Below are 19,354 nucleotides of genomic sequence, written 5' to 3'. Positions count from 1 at the left end.
CCGGTTGGTTTAGTTCTGCCATTCCATGGTCACTGGTGATGATAATATTAACTTTGTCGTACAGATTGTTTTCAATCAGCTTCTGTATTAGATAACCTAAGAAATGGAGAAAATATAGTCAGCAGGGCAACTACAATTCTTTTGCCTGTGATATTGCTGTTTTAGATATTGAATGAATGAATGAATGAAACAGCAGATATTAATAAAGACTACTTATTAACAGCAATGTAAACTTACCAATAATTTTATCACATTGTTCAATTCGTTTTGTGACCTCGTCTGATTCTGGACCAAAGGTATGACCATCATGATCAGGTTGATAGAAATACAGCAGAGCAAGCCTGATTCCCATTGCTTTTTCTTGGTCTGTTGGTTTGTTAGCAAGCCAGTTCACCACTGTGTCAACTCTGTGCTGTAAACCAGGGTAGGTATGATCGGCTGTGGCATATCTTCTGTATGCTGATGGCAGCATACCATCAATTACAGTCTCGCTTCCCACCCAAAAGTAAGTTCCTGTTTTTATCCCTTGTTTTTCAGCAGTTATCCAAATTGGTTCACCTCCCCAAAATGCAGTGTCATTCCAGGAATTTGCGTTTGCAAGGCTGAACGTTTTGTTCATACGTGGATCATAAAACTCGTTGCCTACAATTCCATGGCTTTCCTCGTACAATCCCGTAGCCAGGGTGTAGTGGTTTGGAAAGGTTTTAGAAACAAAAACATCTCTTATCCATTTCGCCTTAACGCCAGTGTTAATCAACTTGTCAAAGTTTGGTGTGTTCGTTCGGTCTCCAATGTAATTCCAGCGAAATCCGTCAAACGATATAAGTAACGTCAGTGGTGATGATTTTGCAACTAGCAACAAACTAATGCTCCAAGCAATGCCACCCGTAAAAACAACATGACTAAACACTTCTAACAATCTAAAACTAACAATACACGTAAGAAATATATTGAACATCATTACTAAATATCCAACATTAAATAACCTACATAAACAAATTAAAAGTAGATGGACGACTAAGGACGAGTGTTGAATCAGTCTACCCCTGTCCAAAGCCGGTGCTAGTGAGGAATCCTCCCCCCTTGCCTATAGAAAAAACGAGAGACTAAAAAAGGAAAAAAGAAAATCATTAGACCGTAACGGTATTTTCCCATAAAAATCATATATTAGTAAATATATCATATATTATTAAATATCCCGGGTTATGGTACACCTGGAGCAGCAATCTTGGTGTCGTTGGAAAGAAGAAGCGACACTTCAATTACGTATCAAATATATTAAATAATCAAAGTACTTTTGGTTGGGTGGGCCGTCAAAGTTGACCCGCGATAAAATACAAAAATCGTTAAAAAAAATTAACAAAATTTTGACACACGTTGATGTATAGCAACATGCAAAACATATTAAAAAATTGGGGTAATACCGCCACTAGTTTTTGATTTATTAATACTTTCGCATCAGATTAGCATCTTTGTTAAAATGCTGAAGCATACAAAACAGTATAACAAACACTGCTGTAAAATGTTTATAATGTTCTTCTCATGTATATAATGCTTCTTCTCGCCTTTGAGTTCTCGCTTTTGAGTTCTCTCTTTTATAATCCCTGGCCTTGGCCCTGCCCTACGTTGGCCCTGCCGTGTACTGTATGACCAGTCACTTGGAGCGTGGGCAGGGAGTCGGGACATGTAATGCCTGCTGTTCTCGCTGTGATCTGTATCGTGATCTGGATTTTTCGTTTTATTCAATAAACCTCAACATGTTATGGAGTTGTACTATTCGAACGTCGTCGGCTTTACACCCACGGCATGAAATAGTTGCCGCACGTGTTTGCTAAACCATAGCGCTTTGAATATAACACAGTTAAAGCTTAGTTTATTAACTGCTACAATATTCACACAAGTTTGTGCTGCTTTCACACTTTCAGCACAATGATTTTGTTTTTTCCTTTTACAACAATCGGGCTGCAGACTCTGTACGGTGTATACGAGTGAACCAGGCACAAGGAAGATACCAGCAATAACACCTGTAAACATAGGATTTAATCATTCTTGTAATAAAGAAACTTATTTATTTAAGTTTAACGAACTGTAATAATAACCATCGATGGCTATTTACAAACGAATAACAAAGCAGAATACATCACTGCCTAAAGTAATTAAGTACCCCGACAGTACCAACTAAAAACTAGTGACTGCGTACAATGCGACACATTAAAGCGTTAATTAATTGGCATGTGTAGAAGCTTGTATTAAATTTCTGTGGTCTGAACGCAGCGTTTTTACAATACAATAATCAAAACAACTATTAAACTTGGTTTGGCTTGTGGCCTTGTGAGCATACATCACCTAAAGATCCTTTTACCACAATGGGGCTGCAGACTCTGCACGGTGTATACGAATAAACCAAGCACAAAAAAACCGGCAATAACACCTGTAAAAATATGATTTCATTCTTTATTTTTGTTGTAAAGTAACTTATTATCTTCAAACAACTTGGGCTGGCTTATAGCATTTTGGCATACACATCATCCTAAAAATAAATTGTTAAGAATTACTTACAAATAAGAAATGGGTCAATAACAGCTTTAGATTCTACTCTAAGCAAATGCCTAACTGCTGCTGTGAAGGATCCGTTATTCGGGGCAGGAGTAATCTGGTCAGGAAAGAAAAATTGATTTCACTTCATACAAAAGCAAACAAGTTTACATTATTTAAATCTACTTTTATAAGCTAAGCTAAACCCACTGTTATTTAGGTTATATAATAAATACATGAATATAATGAAAAAAGGATCTATATGGTCACAACGTACCCAATAACTAATAGTAGACCTATACCATGCTCACTCACTCCTAAAATGTGGCAGATAAGCCCATACACATCAACACTGTCAAATGGTTCCGAAACGTAATTTTGTCGGAACGCAGGTCCATGTGCGATAAAGAATGGGTGCATGTCTTGTAAAGAATTGTTGTAACCATGTGTGCCCTCTGAAATGGAACACAGATATTTATTGATCCGTTATCATAACCTTATAAGAGATAAATAAAATATAAATTTAACATGCTTTAATGTTTGATTCGCCCCAGGCCAAAACCATAGGCTCCAAACCTATTAAAATGCATGGGTGCAGGGACAGTTAGACACACATTCATTTGAAACAAATTTGGTTCCTTTGATAAAAGTACTGCAAAGAATTGAGGGTAGGTCTGCTCCCCCACCCAGCTTTGGCGTCTATGGTTGCAACCCAAAATTGGGTTATACCGCATTTATGACGTACTCATTGGTAACGGATCATTAGGATAATTCGCAAGAGTCCATCCATCTCTTACATCGATTAGAATAGGGGCAATTCGTATATTGTGTTTGTAATGATAACTATCAGGTATTTCATCCTTCTTCCACACAAACACTTGCTTTGAATCCATTTTCATTAAGCTCTTATACACAGTGTCAAGGTATCCTAATAACATTAAGTTTACCATTAGCTGTATGGATTTTAAAGTAACAATTTTACAAACTTTCAATAGCTCCGCCACTTCGGTTAAAAGGGAAAATTACAGCACAAATGCTCTTTAAGTGACGTATATAGAGCAATTACAGTACAAAAGTTATCCTCATAATATTAAAACAATGAAAAGAGAGGTATCAACAGCAACATAACATTTGGTAAAACATGCTATCCTTATATGGTGTTAAAAAGTGTCCGTTAAAAAGCTTGGCTGTTGCACCCAACATATGATAAACTCATATTGGGTTTTCCAAATTAATATAAATTACTATATGGGGTTAAAAGAAAAATGTGTAGGCTACATATTACCTGGTTTGGGCCATATTGCTGCACCAGTACCATAGTTTATAATATGATCTGCCACTGTATCATTAACATATGAAAGGAGTGGTATTGTCGCCGGTTGGTTTAGTTCTGCCATTCCATGGTCACTGGTGATGATAATATTAACTTTGTCGTACAGATTGTTTTTAATCAGCTTCTGTATTAGATAACCTAAGAAATGGAGAAAATATAGTATCAGTTACAAGCCAGGTTTGTATAAATACCCGTTTATCAGTGATAATGTCACTGTCCGTAACGTCAAACAACGTCCGGATTTTATTAATAACAATAAATATCATTTATAACAAAATCAACTTTCTTACGTCCGGCCGTCAATTTACTCATTGGTTTCTTAGTTCGGTAATTATTGACGTCATAAACTTGCGCTCTGTTTTAATCGCATGGGTTAACCGCGAGAACATGGCGAATAGCTAAAATGACGGGGCGTGCAAACTTAAAAAATGCATTCTTTCAACATCCGCTGTACTAATTTTGGCACAAAATCATGTTAGCTGGAAAACCAACACAAATTATAATATGACAATACAAAATCTTCCCGGCCGAGCTTGGACAGAGGCCTAAAAACGTAGTTCTTAGTCATCGCGCGAAAATCAGAGTTATGTGAATCCTAGTTGCAAGATATTAATTTGACCTGTTGCAACTCGACGCTGTGACGTTACATTACCCACAAAGGGCCACAACAATACTACATTAATCAATGTCAACAATGTGGATAAGACTTATCCCATTGGAGACTATTCTCATGAAAACAACCCCCCGTTGAACGAGGTTAATGATATTCCGTTCAGCCGCTGATCGGCCCAAATTGTTTCCAACATTTTATTACATGACGTCACACTGCTGTCACGTGATTCTGTCTGTACATAATTCGCCTTTTCCAATAACTAGAACTATCCAACTGACGCCACTATCGGCACTAAGACCTTGAGGTCAGTCTTGGTTCATGGCGGGCTCTTACGAGCCCTTGCCCGGCGTTAAGTAAACTTTTGCCCAATAACGTATCGTATACCTGTGTAACAGAAAAAGGAATAAAATATAGCAAGATATCATGAACTGTTTGTCTCTGTTTATAAAATTAATTAGTACTACACTAGATATAGCACCCCGCCCGCTGAAGCCTGCGTATTAAGTCGAATCAACACACGGTCCTTTAACCCAACCAGTTCTCCTGTTTATTCAGTGGGGGCTAGTACTTTGCCTGTGATATTACTGTGTTGTGCATTTATAAAGACTATCATAGGCTACATCAATTTGAACTCACCAATAATTTTATCACATTGTTCAATTTGTTTTGTGACCTCGTCTGATTCTGGACCAAAGGTATGACCATCATGATCAGGTTGATAGAAATACAGCAGAGCAAGCCTGATTCCCATTGCTTTTTCTTGGTCTGTTGGTTTGTTAGCAAGCCAGTTCACCACTGTGTCAACTCTGTGCTGTAAACCAGGGTAGATATGATCGGCTGTGGCATATCTTCTGTATGCTGATGGCAGCATACCATCAATTACAGTCTCGCTTCCCACCCAAAAGTAAGTTCCTGTTTTTATCCCTTGTTTTTCAGCAGTTATCCAAATTGGTTCACCTCCCCAAAATGCAGTGTCATTCCAGGAATTTGCGTTTGCAAGGCTGAACGTTTTGTTCATACGTGGATCATAAAACTCGTTGCCTACAATTCCATGGCTTTCCTCGTACAATCCCGTAGCCAGGGTGTAGTGGTTTGGAAAGGTTTTAGAAACAAAAACATCTCTTATCCATTTCGCCTTAACGCCAGTGTTAATCAACTTGTCAAAGTTTGGTGTGTTCGTTCGGTCTCCAATATAATTCCAGCGAAATCCGTCAAACGATATAAGTAACGTCAGTGGTGATGATTTTGCAACTACGCAACAAACTAATGCTCCAAGCAATGCCACCCGTAAAAACAGCATGACTAAACACTTCTAACAATCTAAAACTAACAAACGTAAGAAATATAATTAACATTATTACTGCCGTGGATTGAGTAGGCCATGTTACTGTAAATGTTAAAAGTAGGCTATAGCGAGTGATAAAGCAGTCTAGCATAAACCGAACACGTTCTGGTTTTGACACTTCGCGGTAAACCAAAGTTAATATAACCGAAGAATACCGGTAGAGTATTCTTTGGTATAACTATAGACCAAGTTAGGAAACGGATTGTAAAACAATCAGACCTGTTTTCCATTGTCCCCGCGTCTGTGACGTCTTATAGTCGCCGCCTTAACGGATTCAAATGCCTAGCATTTTGCCATTGCTAGGTGCTGCTTTTCGTCTAACTCTTAAATTTTGTAAATTTTTGGGAACCAAGCACTTTTGCGCGTAAAACTGGCTTTCTACTAACGTTATATCCTCTCACAATAATAAAACACACATAAATAATCGACTTTTATTGAACACTCAATTGGTTAAAGAGTAAAATACCTAAAGTATTAAGTTTACAACCAAAAACTCAAAACAACATGTTTAAAATATAAAAATACAAACAAAACAGCATAAGCATTAATATATAATGGTGTATAAAGCTGCAGTTTTGCATGTAAGTTGTCGTGATTTTAGTTTTTAGCTCACAAACTTAACACGTATATAACCTATTACCGGCAACGAAACTCAAAGGTATCATTGTAAAATTTGTTACTAGTTCAATAGTAAGCGCCACCCTCTTTGCTCCGGGTCTTTATGAAATCGGGAAACGCGAACACCTTATCTGCTAATATTACGCAGTTTGGAGCCGCCAGGTCCGCTCATGTTGGATTATAAATGTAGTATATAATGGTTCTGTAGATTCGTAGGTATGAGCATTTACTATTATGTAAACTAACCGGATTGCTGCTAGTCTTAATCGCCAACGTAATGTAACCTGTTAAACCACACTGTACGTTGAAAACCAGTCAAAATACTAATTTACTTCACATTAATTCTTATATTAAATATTATATAAGATTTATATTAACATAACGTATATTTTAAATGTTAAAACAACTGTTATGCGTGTTTTCTAGCTTGTATCGCTTTCAAGAACCAAATAAACGCACGCCGACATTTGAATGTGCGATTCGTAATGTTAAAACAACTGTTATGCGTGTTTTCTAGCTTGTATCGCTTTCAAGAACCAAATAAACGCACGCCGACATTTGAATGTGCGATTCGTAATGGCGGACACAAACGCCGTTTCCTGCCATGACATTGAAATAGACGCACGATATCGCACAGCTGATAGTATTCTCGCTCTCTAGCATAAAACGCTCGTCAGGATTTCTAGCATTGGTTTCTTCGTTTTCACAAACAAAAGCAACCTTGCACGATTGCGTTTTTCAGTCTATTTTTAATCAGTGAATAAACTCTGTGTTCGCGTGAAATGTTTCTAAGTAAAATATATGTTATTTATGGGAGATTAAAACGATGCAGTTCGGGAACAAAACAGCATTTGCTGACAGCATTTGCTGAAGGTCTATAGTCTCCACGTACATGACAACTGATTTCTGTAAATTAAAAACAAGATTAAAGTCTCTTTATTTTTGTGGCTGGCGTTGGTGGAAAGCCACTACGGCACGACAAGCCCCCAGCCAATGGTAGTGGGTTTCTACTTGGGTGAGAAACCCTTGCGGGATGTTACTGTCCTCACAGGTAAAAGAAACCCCCATATTAGACAAAAATAGTACAACGAATGCACAGACAATGTGCAGAACATTATACATAAAGACAAAAAAATTAACACCGTGCAAATATTAAAAAGTGCCAAAACATGCAACACACACACAACAGTCAGTCATATCATACCAAAAGTTGGGAATTTTAAAAATTCAATTACCGCGAACATAATCATTGAAACATTAACAAGGAAACCATGGTTCACATAATGATGGATAATCGAGTGGAGTGTACACTTTATTAAATTACAGACCAAACGGAATCGAAGCCCACAACGACTCTATAAGACGCCATCTCCTAACCAACGATGAAGTAAAGACGCCAAGTTGGTATCGTGATACGCTCGTTGAATCTTCACACATTACAATATGGTCCGGACGTTACGCACCGACCGGCTGTCACATAAGCTTGCATTGGTTGCTACGTACCGCGCTAGCAGTAGCCTATAAATACCCAAGCGTAGCACCACTGTAGCATAATGCGGCGACGTCCACGTAGGCAAACTTGCAGCTATAACGTAACTGAGCACATCCGAAACGTAACCGCACCGAACGCAGGGATCGATGTAGCGTAATTGCAACGTGGCCAGCGTTACAATTAGGCTTTGTAAGACGGGTATAAGCTTGGTAACATTGCTAACTTTGTGTTACACTATTAAAATCCTGATATAAAGGTAGATTAAAACGTTCAATGCGTTTATACTGTAAATATTGTAATGCGTGTTGATATTACTCCAGTATTTGTGTAACAACATGGCGTCGTTATTCAAAGGTATTACGACAATGCAGAATCGGTGAAAAATTAGATTTTTGCAAAAGAATGCAGAAAAAAAAACATTGATTAGAGTGTACAACAACAAAATCCGATCCAAAAAGATGCTCGCCACAGTTTCATTGTATATATTTCACTGATCTGCAAAATGCACTGTGTAGTGACTGCTTAAAAAAGCTGTCAAACTTATGTCCAGCAGAAATATAGCTGACAACACTGTTAAAGTGGTGCGCCAGCAGTTTAACACACATTTTTACACATACGCACACAACACACCAAACCGCATAATTAAATCTATACAAAAACCTCAAACCATTATCCTTTTGGCGTCTTCGTCTTTGTTCTTCGTCTGCAACACAAACATGATGGTTACTATATACTTAGTATACCATAACATTTCTTTCCGCGTGCATTTTGAACCTACGGGCAGCGTTAAAGAACTGTTGACTGTTTTAAGCGGCACAATCTAAACAATATTTCTCAAGGTTATTTCCACAGTATAACACTTCGATCATGTTTGGCGGTTTTCTAACACCATTATTTATATAGTAGGGTGGGGGGAATGGGACACCTTTAGCACATAATATCTAAATATCCTGATCGTGTTTTAAAGAATTATGAACGGTCAATAGGAGTCATGAGCATATAGTTTTATAATTTCTTGAATGTTCTTTGTTTACTATTAACCGGGCCGGAAAATAGAGGTAAAAGGTGTCTCGTCTTCCCCCACCCTACTGTATATTTTTACCAATAACAAAACTATTACACGTTACCTTGCGCTTTTTTTCTATGGCTTCAATCGCCGTCTTTTCTGAAAAATATAATCGTTAAGTATAGGCTATTATTACGTCATAATTACCTTCATTCCGGTTTCGCATTTACCTGACCACTTGATCATGTGACATCGCATACCAAGCTCTAAAAATGCTTAAACTGTTTATTTGAAGCTTAGTTGGAATATACAAAACAACTTACGAAGTGGGTTCTTCTGTTGCGTCATCACCGCTTCGTGACGTCACATCTTGGCATTTTATCTAGAAAATAAAAAAAAATACGTAACAATGCCAACAGTAGGTTACCTCACCATTTCTTTTGATCTTCTTGACTTCTTTGTGCTTATAGCATAAATAAAATTAGAATAAATATAGAATTGTTAAGAATACAAGTAAATGTGCTTTGCGCCGACGCAAAACGCTCATGGGGCCCCATGAATAATCGTTGCGAAACGCAGGCGCATATAGAAACCGCATTGTGACGTCGCAAGAGTGTGGTCAAACGACGACCTAATTATGACGTAATAATAGCGAACGACAACGATCCGCATGACGAAACGAAATACCGCAACTACTTTGTCGTAATATACGCAGAATTTAAGTGTAAAAAGCGATGTCATGTCGCGAAGACGTGTATAGTTACAAACATGTAGAATTGCGCGATTCCTAAAAATAAGTAAAGGGTAATATTAAAGTAAAGTTAATATTATATTATAGTTTAAACGCAAGGCACAATACCAATAAAACATATAACCATATTAAAAATATCACCATACTATTATATTAAAACTACAATAATTATTTAGGCATGCAACACTAAATATATTAAAGAAACAGTACTTAACTTCAGTCTCAACAAATAAATCCCAATCCTGCGCAAAGAAAGCCTTATTTCAACAGTTCCAACATCCAGCGTTTAAACGAGGCGTGTAAGACCAAGTGTTTTATAGGCCAGGCAATCAACAAAAAGCGGGGAGAAGTAATCAACGCTTTGAAGTGAGATATTTTGCTCGGTAACATTGTTTTCCAGTTATTAACGAACGATATAAATCCTTTTTTTGTTGGCAACTTTTGTTATAACACTAATATCGTAAACCGGGTGTGCATAAATACGGACTATTATCGTAACCCTTTCTTTTAAAAGGCATTTCTAGTTCAAAGTGTTCCGTTTATAAAAAGAAACAGGTAAGAGATGACGGGAGGATGTTTATTTGAAAAGAAACAAGATTAATGTTCTCCGAGTACCAGCGGGAAAGAGTGGGAAACTCTGCTAAAACGTAGGACAAGTGCTTCCCAATTTTCAACGATTTTTTAAAAATGTGCATACAAATTTTGCAAACTGGGCAAGATGTTTTTTACTTAAAGGCAAGGGTACAAATTCTATATAGGCGCCAAAGCGAAGATGTACAAGTGTCGCGAAAGGCTACAATACTCGCTCCAATCTACAAAGTATATTTTGTCCCCGATTCACCAGCAATGTTATGAGTTTATTAGATTTCTATAGGTTAAAAGAATTTACGGTCAGCGATTTATAAAGTGTTTCCGAATGTTTTCTGATCGAGGCATAATTAGTAGAATTCGTAACGTGAATATATCTTGTTGCATAAAAATGAGATTATACAACATGCTACAGATGTACCAGTGCACATTTGTCCGTTTTGAATACTTTTGTTTTTATTTTACTGAATTCGAAAAGTTGTTATGTAACACTGTTTCTTTGTTTCCAAAACAAGTTCTCCTTGCAGAAATGCTTGTTCTAATGCAATGTTATGGCGGTAATGTTTACGTCTTCAGCATGTTATATAAACTTTGTTATGAGTAAATAAGTATATAAATGCAAGTATCCGTAGTTAATAATAGTCAGATAGTTATTTAATCGCATACACAAGTATATATATAGAAATACGTCTAATCTATATCGTAGTTTGGTTGATGGGGATAATCCGCTTTCCATTGTGACTTCTGATTGCGCGTACGATGTTATCTGTCTTAATTGCTAAATCCTTTTTTTTAATCCAGACAGCAGAGTGTATAGTTTTTAAAAGAGAGTGTAACGTTTTAGTGTACTAACATATAATACTTGTAGTGTGTAATGTAGACTATGCTCTGTTCTGTATTTAGAATTGTTCAACTACATGCACAAGTTGTGTAGTAAGCTTACTATAAAAGTTTAACCATAAATATATTTTCGTTTATGGGTGCCCTAACTAAATTTCACGTTTCGTTTTGTTGCAGCTTACGTGTTATATGTATCTAACCTTTTCAAAACAAAATATAATTTAAAGTGTTGAATGAAGTGGAAATCATGAATTACAACTTGGGCAGTCGTGGCAGCGAGCATTTAACCCGTGGAATTCTGTTTGCCAACTTCAACCAGGATTGTACATCGCTTGCTGTGGGAACAAAACAAGGGTACAAATTGTTTGCTATTAATTCGGTTGATGGATTGGAAGTAATATACGATAATGAAGGTGAGACAACTGATGTATGCTTGGTGGATCGCTTATTTTCAAGCAGCTTGGTTGCCATTGTCAGTGTTTCGTCACCTCGTAAGCTAAAAGTGTGTCACTTCAAGAAAGGAACAGAAATTTGTAATTATAGCTACTCGAACACGATTCTTTCTGTCAAATTGAACCGAATAAGGCTGGTGGTGGTACTGGAGGAAAGTCTTTACATTCACAACATTCGTGATATGAAGGTCTTGCACACGATTCGAGACACTCCAAGTAACCCTAAAGGGCTCTGCTGTCTTAGTGTTAATAATGATAACTCTTTTCTTGTGTACCCCGGCAGCAGCATAACAGGAGAAGTACAGATATTTGATGTAACCACCTTAAATGCAGTAAGCACGATAAATGCACATGACAGTCCATTAGCAGCAATGGCATTTAATTCAAGTGCTACAAAACTTGCCACAGCCTCTTCCAAAGGGACTGTGATTCGTATATTTTCTGTCCCCGATGGTCAAAAGCTGTTTGAATTCCGGCGTGGTGTTAAACGCTGTGTTTCTATTGGCTCTCTTGCGTTTAGCCCTGACTCGTTGTTTCTATGTGCTTCAAGCAACACCGAAACCGTCCATATTTTTAAACTGGAACAAGCTGGAGTTGAGAAAGCCCCAGTTACAGATGAGGGAGCATCTTGGATAGGCTACTTCAACAAAGTACTGAGTAATTCAGCAAGTTATCTGCCAACCCAGGTGTCGGAGGTGCTCAACCAAGGCCGTGACTTTGCCACTGTGAAACTGCCATTTCAGGGCTCAAGAAACGTCTGTGCAATTACAGTTCTTCAGAAACTGCCACGAGTTCTAGTTGCAGACGAAGATGGATTTCTCTACATCTATAACTTGGATCCCACAGAAGGTGGTGAATGTGTCTTACTTCGGCAGCATAATGTAGCTCAGTTTGGTCAACAGGCGGCGCAGGATATCCCAGAGACCTCTGCCGCATATCATGACAGTGATTCTCCTCCCCACTTTCATTCCACATCAGTCAATGAACAACTTGACATGCCTGAAACACTCCATGTTGATACAAATGTTGTTTCAATAAATGAATCTTCGAATCACTAAACACTGATTTAACTCAGTACTGTGCTTTATGCGTTCGTAATTTCATCTTTGCTACTTGATTTTTAATTTGCCCAGTATGTATTAAAATGCAATGAAATTGTACATAACTGCTTTAAGTAGCAAAACAATGTGTTTAGCTGGGAAAATGAAATTTGAAACAACACAATTTACTCCAATTGCCATGCATACTGGGCCTCTGTACTTAATTCCTGTGCAATTTTATGTTTGCAACATAACTCCTTTACGTGTGCAGGCTTGGTACTCATGAAAAAGTCAATATACTGCTATAAATAAAAGTTTAAATAAGATATTTTTACTTCGGTAGACTCCTCTTTCACGAATACTTTGTAATTATTAAATTGTTCTGATTTTTTTTTATTGCATGACTGTATAATTGTACTTACATTGCATCCTAGATATAGGTGTAGTGTTAAATAACAACTGTTTCTCATTTATTTTCTCCTGTTTTACCAATATTATTAACCCTGTTGCCGTTTTGTGTATACACTTTTTTATCGTTCCAATACAGTGCGTTAACTGTTGTAAGTATGGTGTAGTAGGAGTGATTTAGAGCAGTGCAGAGCAGTTATAACCAAAATGGCTTCAAACCCATTGAGAAACCACTCGCCCACGCAAGAAAAAAAGGGGAACAAACAGTGAAGCAAACAATAGATGAAATGAACAAAATCGTATGTTTCATCATATCTGGTACTTTCCCAGTTGTAAAATAAACAAAAAGGATTTTCTTTGCGTAATTGAGACACCGTAAGTAAGTAAGTAAGTTGTGTTTTAAATTTACTTAGTACGAATACAATGAGGTGTTCTTTTCTCTATACGTTGCAATAACCCTCATGTAAAAGTGCAGTATACGATTTCTACTATATGGGCAAACGAAATGTGACGCAAGGTTTTTGCACGAAAATTCTAAAAGATGTTTCGAAATTTAGTATATTTGATATAGTGTTCCGCTTTTATTTAATCAATTATATGTGTATTTTTAAAAACTAAGCTCAATTATATAAAGTATACTTCGTATTTTAGATTACTGTTCAACAAATTTACTTATATATAGTGTATACTGAATAAAATAGACCGGATTATTATGGCGGAAAACACCCAAACTACAATTACCTCTGAAGAAACGATTAAGATAACTTTAAAAACGCCAAAGGAAAAGCAAGAATTCACAGTTTCACCCAAAATATCTGTAAAAGATGTAAGTAACTGAATGACCATTATGGCCTAGTACTTATTATATGCAAATTAACTGAACAATAGCATTTTAAATGGATCCATAATATTTAAATCTTTTACAGTTAAAAGCTGAGGTGTCAAAAAAGTTCAACGCCACAACTGAGCAGCTTGTCTTAATATTCTCTGGCAAGATTTTAAAAGATGCCGAAACGATAGACCATCATATGATAAAGAATGGACACACTGTTCATCTTGTGATAAAGTCAGCATCACGTGCCCAACCAACCCCCCCACCCCCCACAACTACTCAAGCTTCTGATGCGCCAACATCTCAGTCCTCCAATTCAAGTTTGCCATTTAATCTCGGTGATTATGGTTAAATAGTTATGCATGTTTTCACTTCCATTATCTTGCTGCTTTAATTACTGTTAAATTCTAATTTTCTGTTTTTGATAATTGTCTTCTCTTGGTTGTTTTAAATAATTTGATCTTAGGTTTTATATGTGTTAGAAGTCTGGAGGGATAGGAAGTATGTTTAGTAGTTATGCAAGTTTTCACCTAAATGATATAGCTGCTGGTATATTGGAAAAACTAGCTTTGATTTGTTCATGTTTTTTGAGGCTGTTTTAGTTAAACTATTTTTATATGTTTTAAATAGTTAAATTGCCTAAGGAATTGATATTAAAAAGTCCCATTTAACTTGGTTCCTCTTTGGTCCGATATTTGATACTCGTATCTAATGTTAGTTTTCCTGTACAAGATAGCAGACCTATCTCTTACATGTATATAAATTGCTTGTTGTTCATTTAATTAGGAACAAACCTATATAATCTACAATAAACATAGCTTGTTTTTTATATACAATAAACATAGGTTCCTGTTAAAACTGATCTTATTGCACACAGGCAGCATGGGTGGCTTATCAGGGCTTGGAGCAATGGGGTTAGACTCACCCAACTTCATGGAGATGCAACAACAAATGCAGAGAGAGATGCTTTCCAACCCTGAGGTATAAACAGCAAAACTTAAAATTGTGAAAGGAAAAAAACTTTTTGTCTGGTAGAAATATTGTCTGGTAATATGTCCCAAAGTTAATTTTTGAAACGCCTTTCAACTTTAATACCTATTTTTTCTCTATATGTATTAAATAGTATAAATCATTGCTAGGTGATAAAAGGTGTTGAATTTTTTCCATGCAGATGTTGCAACGAATGATGGACAACCCACTTGTACAAAACATGATGTCGAATCCAGAAATAATTCGAAATATGATGAGTAATAATCCACAGATGCAGCAACTGATGGAGGTAAGAGCATTATAGTAGGAATCATTTTTTTTACCAAAGTCTGGGGAGACAATGTTAAATAGTTGTCAAACATCATGTGTGAACCTCATTGTATACTGCAATAGATTTTGGCTCTGCTTGTTTGTATTAACACTGTTTGGTTTATTGATACTTTTAAATTCGAAATGTCCGAACATATTTTATTGGTGCACAAGATTTTTTATTGTTTACATCAAAAGGCCCAGTTTCCATATGGATTGGTGTTAATCTGCTTAATGGTTTTAATATCTTACAATTCCTATGTGTTTCAGCGCAACCCAGAGATCACACACATGTTGAACAATCCACAACTTATGAGACAAACCATGGAACTTGCAAGAAACCCAGCAATGCTGCAAGAAATGATGAGAAATCAGGATAGGTGGGTTTTCTACATGTGTCTAACTTAGCTTCATTTTAAATCATTAAGACTTCCAAATCAATACCATTTTCCTGTTTTGATGCGAAATGTTTAACAAAAAATGGTTTTATTTTCCAAAAATGTTGCAGTGTGACATAAATTTGAAGTAAAATAGTTTTGTTTCTTCTTTTAAAAGATATGAGAGTTACTTATGAGTTCATGACTGTTAGGTTTTTAGGTGCAAATCTCAATAAAACTATCCCAAAATCTATGCACTATGGTTCACTAATAATAGGATTGTTTTTTATCCAACAGGGCACTTAGCAACCTGGAAAGCATCCCTGGAGGTTATAATGCATTGCGTAGAATGTACACAGACATACAGGAACCAATGCTTAATGCAGCACAGGAGCAGTTTGGACAGAATCCATTTGCTGCTCTTAATGAAACTTCTAATAGTGGTAAGTTAAACAAGTCATCGCACATGTTTTATTTCTATTTGTATAAGAGACTGGAGATGCCATTTAGGCAAAATAGTTCTTTTTTATTGTTTAATTGGTTGGACTTGATTTTTTCTGTAATGTTTACGGAGCACCAGGTTTGTTACGTTTAAACATGTTACTTCAGTTCAAATTATTTGGATACTTGGCCAGTTGGCCACCAATAATATAAAATGTTTCGAGAATGGCTGTTTATATGATGATAATTTATATTCAAACAAAGCTATTTTGCGTTACCACAATCAATATGCCTAAGTAATAAATTGCTCCATTTACCATCAATGTATTAAAGATGATTGTACTGGTTAATGGTTAGTACTTCATCTTAAATAAAAAATGTACACTTTTTTACTTATCAGTAACCAACTCCAACTGTTATATTTGTTTTTCTTTAAACAATTGCTAACTTTAAATATATATCTATATATAGATACATAACTTATAATTTTTATTTTATTTTTTGGATGTTTATAAATATATATATAAATAATTTGTTTATTTTCATTTATTCCACAGGGGCGAGTACTCAAAACACTGAAAACACGAACCCCCTCCCTAACCCATGGGGTTCCTCACCGCAAGCAACTACAACATCAACAACTTCTTCAACAAATAGACCAACAACGACCCCATCAACTAATACAGCAGGATCAGGTGAAATTAATCAACATTAAATTCATGAACAATTTTTTTAAGTGTCTGGAATATTAGTGAAATGGTTTTAGCATTTATAAAATTCAGATAGCTAAAACCCAGTTTTAATTTAACTTAGTTTATGAATTGCTGAGCATTGTATGGTTAATATTTTAAAACAGTTTTCTGTGCACTGTACATAACTACCTTGTGGGTTAAGGACCTGCCCTGATCTAAATTTTAGGTCTAATGTTGTACCCCACCAAAGGGCTAGTTCTCGTAAAAAACTTTTTTGGGAGAAATGGTATTGTAATTTGCTCGTTAACTTGTGTATAAAAAGTCCACTATTTATTAATTAATGTTTTCTTTTGTCATATAAGGTTTATTTAACAACCCTGCCATGCAAAACCTGATGCAACAAATCACTGACAATCCAAGTTTAATGCAAAACATGATGACGGCACCTTACATGCAGGGTATGATGCAAAATATGGCGGAAAATCCAGAGTTAGCAAACCAGGTAAACTATATATGTTAAAAATAAAGTTCTAATTCAATGTACCAATTTCCAATGGTATCTGGTTTCTTGTATGCTCGCTCTGGTATACACAGCGGTTTTTATTTTAGTATTAAATTGTACAATAGCATTTTTTTAAATAAATAAACAAAATTTGGGCTAAAAAATTAAGATAACTTATTGTGAGTTTAAATCGCTTTAAACTAAAATTAAGAGCTTTGAAACAAATATGTAAATGTAACATCCATTGCGCAGATATTTTCACACAACCCATTGTTTGCAAACAATCCTGAGATGGCCCGTATGATGCCACAGATGCTACAGCAGATGCAAAGGCCTGAAATGCAAAATCTCTTTACCAACCCTCGTGCCATGCAGGCGATGATGCAAATGCAAGCAGCAATGCAAACCTTACAGCAAGAAGCACCAGGGCTCATGACTGGGTATGGGCATGCATTTATTCATTAAAAATGATCATTATTTATTTATTTTTTTCTGCACTATCTTTATAAATGCCAAAATTTTTTATATTTTTACATTTTTGTTTTTACAGAAAAAAATAGTATGTTTGCATCTTTTTTGATTAAATTCTATGTCCAAATACATTTTTCTCCAAAGTTTGTATATTTTTTCAAAGTATAAAGTGGCTCTTAAGTTTGAAAACTTCTTCAATGTGCAAATTCTTGTTTATTTGCAGACTTGGGCCAACTGGTGCAGCAGTTCCACCAACGACTACTACAACAACTTCAACCCCAAGTTCGACAACTACAACCAACAACCCAGCAAGTTCACAAGCATTGCTCAACCAAATGATGCAAACGTTAGCAACTGGACCTCCAGCAGCTGCAGCTGTAAGTTCCTTTACTAAGTTTGTTTTAAAATAAACCGCTTTGTAAAAAAATTTTTGCAATAGCTTTTAAAATAATTTCAAAATCTCTTTCTAATAAATGAGGTAAACTAAAACACTTATACTTATATCTCAGCTATTCTGTGTAAGTGTTGCATATATGTTTTTTTTTTCCTCTAAAGACTTAGGGAATGTTATTGTTTTGTGAAATGCATGGTTATAATTAGTTTTGTGTCTTAAGAAATGTATTATCATTGCAGCTGTCTCCAGAAACTCGTTACCGGGCACAACTTGAGCAGCTTTCAGCGATGGGTTTTGTAAATCGTGATGCTAACATTCAAGCTTTAACTGCTACAAATGGCAATGTTAATGCTGCTATAGAATTTTTGCTTGGTTAATTATAAATTAATTCCCTGTGAATAAATAAATTGTACGCTATTCTGCCATTGAAGGTAATATTGTCACCTGTGTAGATTAATTCCAACTTTTTCATGTTACAGATTTTAACTTAGGCCGTATTTATGCTGATTAATAGTTGCCGGAAATACATATTCAGTTCTCATCATTCCTTTTTGATCATGAACTAAATTAAACTTTAACTGTATGTAATTGATTCACAATTTTTGTCATGAATGTTGCTGGTGTTTGTACTTACTGTGATGGTAAGTAGCCAAAGAATTTTGCTTCCTTATGTACAGGACATTGCTTGTTATTATATTATACTGTACAGGCAAAGAAACTGCATGCAATTTCCACTTTGCATTGTACGTGGCATTCTATTGCAAGTGGTATTTTTATTTTATTGTGTCTGTCCTCAAATTGACGGAATAATTTTATTGATTAACTGATATGTTTAAGAATCTGCTAAATATTTATACTATAAAAATACTTGTACATAGTGTATACAACTCCTGCGTATCTTTTCTTTGTTGTTGCTAGAACACATGTTGCCTAGTGTTGAAATTAGGTTATAATTAGAATGTGCGGCATTTGTGCTTAAATAATCTTAAAACAGGTACATTGTTTTATTCTTAAATTGTGTTGTGCAGGGCTTGGTTTTCTGTAAGAAAGTGCATGAGTGAGTGTTATTTCTAAGCAGCATTCGGGGTGTATGTGTGGTACTGGATTTGTTTGTAATAGTACCAGCACAGTTCTTTGAACCGCTTGCGTAACGTTGCGGGAGAAAAGTCCCGTGAGAAGTAAATTCAGATTAGGCGCAGAGCATGCTATATAGAAATCATATATGAATATCGCTTTTACTGATCAAACGAGAAACCACTGATTATGCATATAAGGTAAGTGCACCCCGGGGCGTGAAAAATGTAATATGAATTGATTTGTTTACT

General features: G+C 35.9%; 3 protein-coding genes across 4 annotated transcripts in view; 2 read left to right on the top strand and 1 right to left on the bottom strand.

Annotated features, from left to right (window-relative positions):
- LOC100180839 (ectonucleotide pyrophosphatase/phosphodiesterase family member 5-like) overlaps window positions 1-5,810 on the bottom strand; it is a 9,056-nt gene extending 3,246 nt beyond the window's left edge. The window contains exons 1-5 of one of the 2 annotated variants that reach the window (XM_026834140.1): window positions 5,118-5,810; window positions 3,821-4,006; window positions 3,281-3,463; window positions 2,851-2,990; window positions 2,443-2,653 (exon numbers count right to left, since the gene is read on the bottom strand). In XM_026834140.1, coding sequence (XP_026689941.1) covers window positions 2,552-2,653; window positions 2,851-2,990; window positions 3,281-3,463; window positions 3,821-4,006; window positions 5,118-5,781 — 1,275 coding nt within the window. In that variant the 5' untranslated portion in view covers window positions 5,782-5,810 and the 3' untranslated portion in view covers window positions 2,443-2,551. Of the gene's footprint in view, window positions 1-2,442; window positions 2,654-2,850; window positions 2,991-3,280; window positions 3,464-3,820; window positions 4,007-5,117 lie in introns of those variants that run through there. The other variant, XM_002123914.5, reaches the window with a different exon arrangement.
- A 5,468-nt stretch (window positions 5,811-11,278) lies between these two features.
- On the top strand, window positions 11,279-13,177 carry LOC100185670 (WD repeat domain phosphoinositide-interacting protein 2). Its single transcript, XM_002129225.4, has one exon. It carries the CDS (start codon window positions 11,369-11,371, stop codon window positions 12,629-12,631), a length of 1,263 nt encoding a protein of 420 aa, XP_002129261.1. The 5' UTR covers window positions 11,279-11,368; the 3' UTR covers window positions 12,632-13,177.
- A 474-nt stretch (window positions 13,178-13,651) lies between these two features.
- Window positions 13,652-19,040, top strand: LOC100175472 (ubiquilin-1). The gene is made up of 11 exons (XM_002129123.5): window positions 13,652-13,847; window positions 13,948-14,191; window positions 14,731-14,834; window positions 15,025-15,132; window positions 15,423-15,532; window positions 15,827-15,972; window positions 16,528-16,665; window positions 17,025-17,164; window positions 17,417-17,604; window positions 17,859-18,012; window positions 18,269-19,040. Exons 1-11 carry the CDS (start codon window positions 13,734-13,736, stop codon window positions 18,404-18,406), a joined length of 1,584 nt encoding a protein of 527 aa, XP_002129159.1. The 5' UTR covers window positions 13,652-13,733; the 3' UTR covers window positions 18,407-19,040.
- The last annotated feature ends 314 nt before the right edge of the window (window positions 19,041-19,354 follow it).

This window comes from Ciona intestinalis, chromosome 4, assembly GCF_000224145.3.
Source record: "Ciona intestinalis chromosome 4, KH, whole genome shotgun sequence".
Lineage (NCBI taxonomy): Eukaryota > Metazoa > Chordata > Ascidiacea > Phlebobranchia > Cionidae > Ciona > Ciona intestinalis.
Note: the sequence above shows the minus strand (reverse complement) of the source record. Positions and strands in the feature narration are given on the sequence as shown.

Coding starts and splice junctions, on each gene's coding strand:
- LOC100175472 (XM_002129123.5), top strand. CDS start 13,734: ATGGCGGAAAACACCCAAACTACAATTACCTCTGAAGAAACGATTAAG. Junction 15,973..16,527: donor TAATGAAACTTCTAATAGTG/GTAAGTTAAACA, acceptor TTTATTCCACAG/GGGCGAGTACTCAAAACACT. Junction 18,013..18,268: donor GACCTCCAGCAGCTGCAGCT/GTAAGTTCCTTT, acceptor TTATCATTGCAG/CTGTCTCCAGAAACTCGTTA.
- LOC100185670 (XM_002129225.4), top strand. CDS start 11,369: ATGAATTACAACTTGGGCAGTCGTGGCAGCGAGCATTTAACCCGTGGA.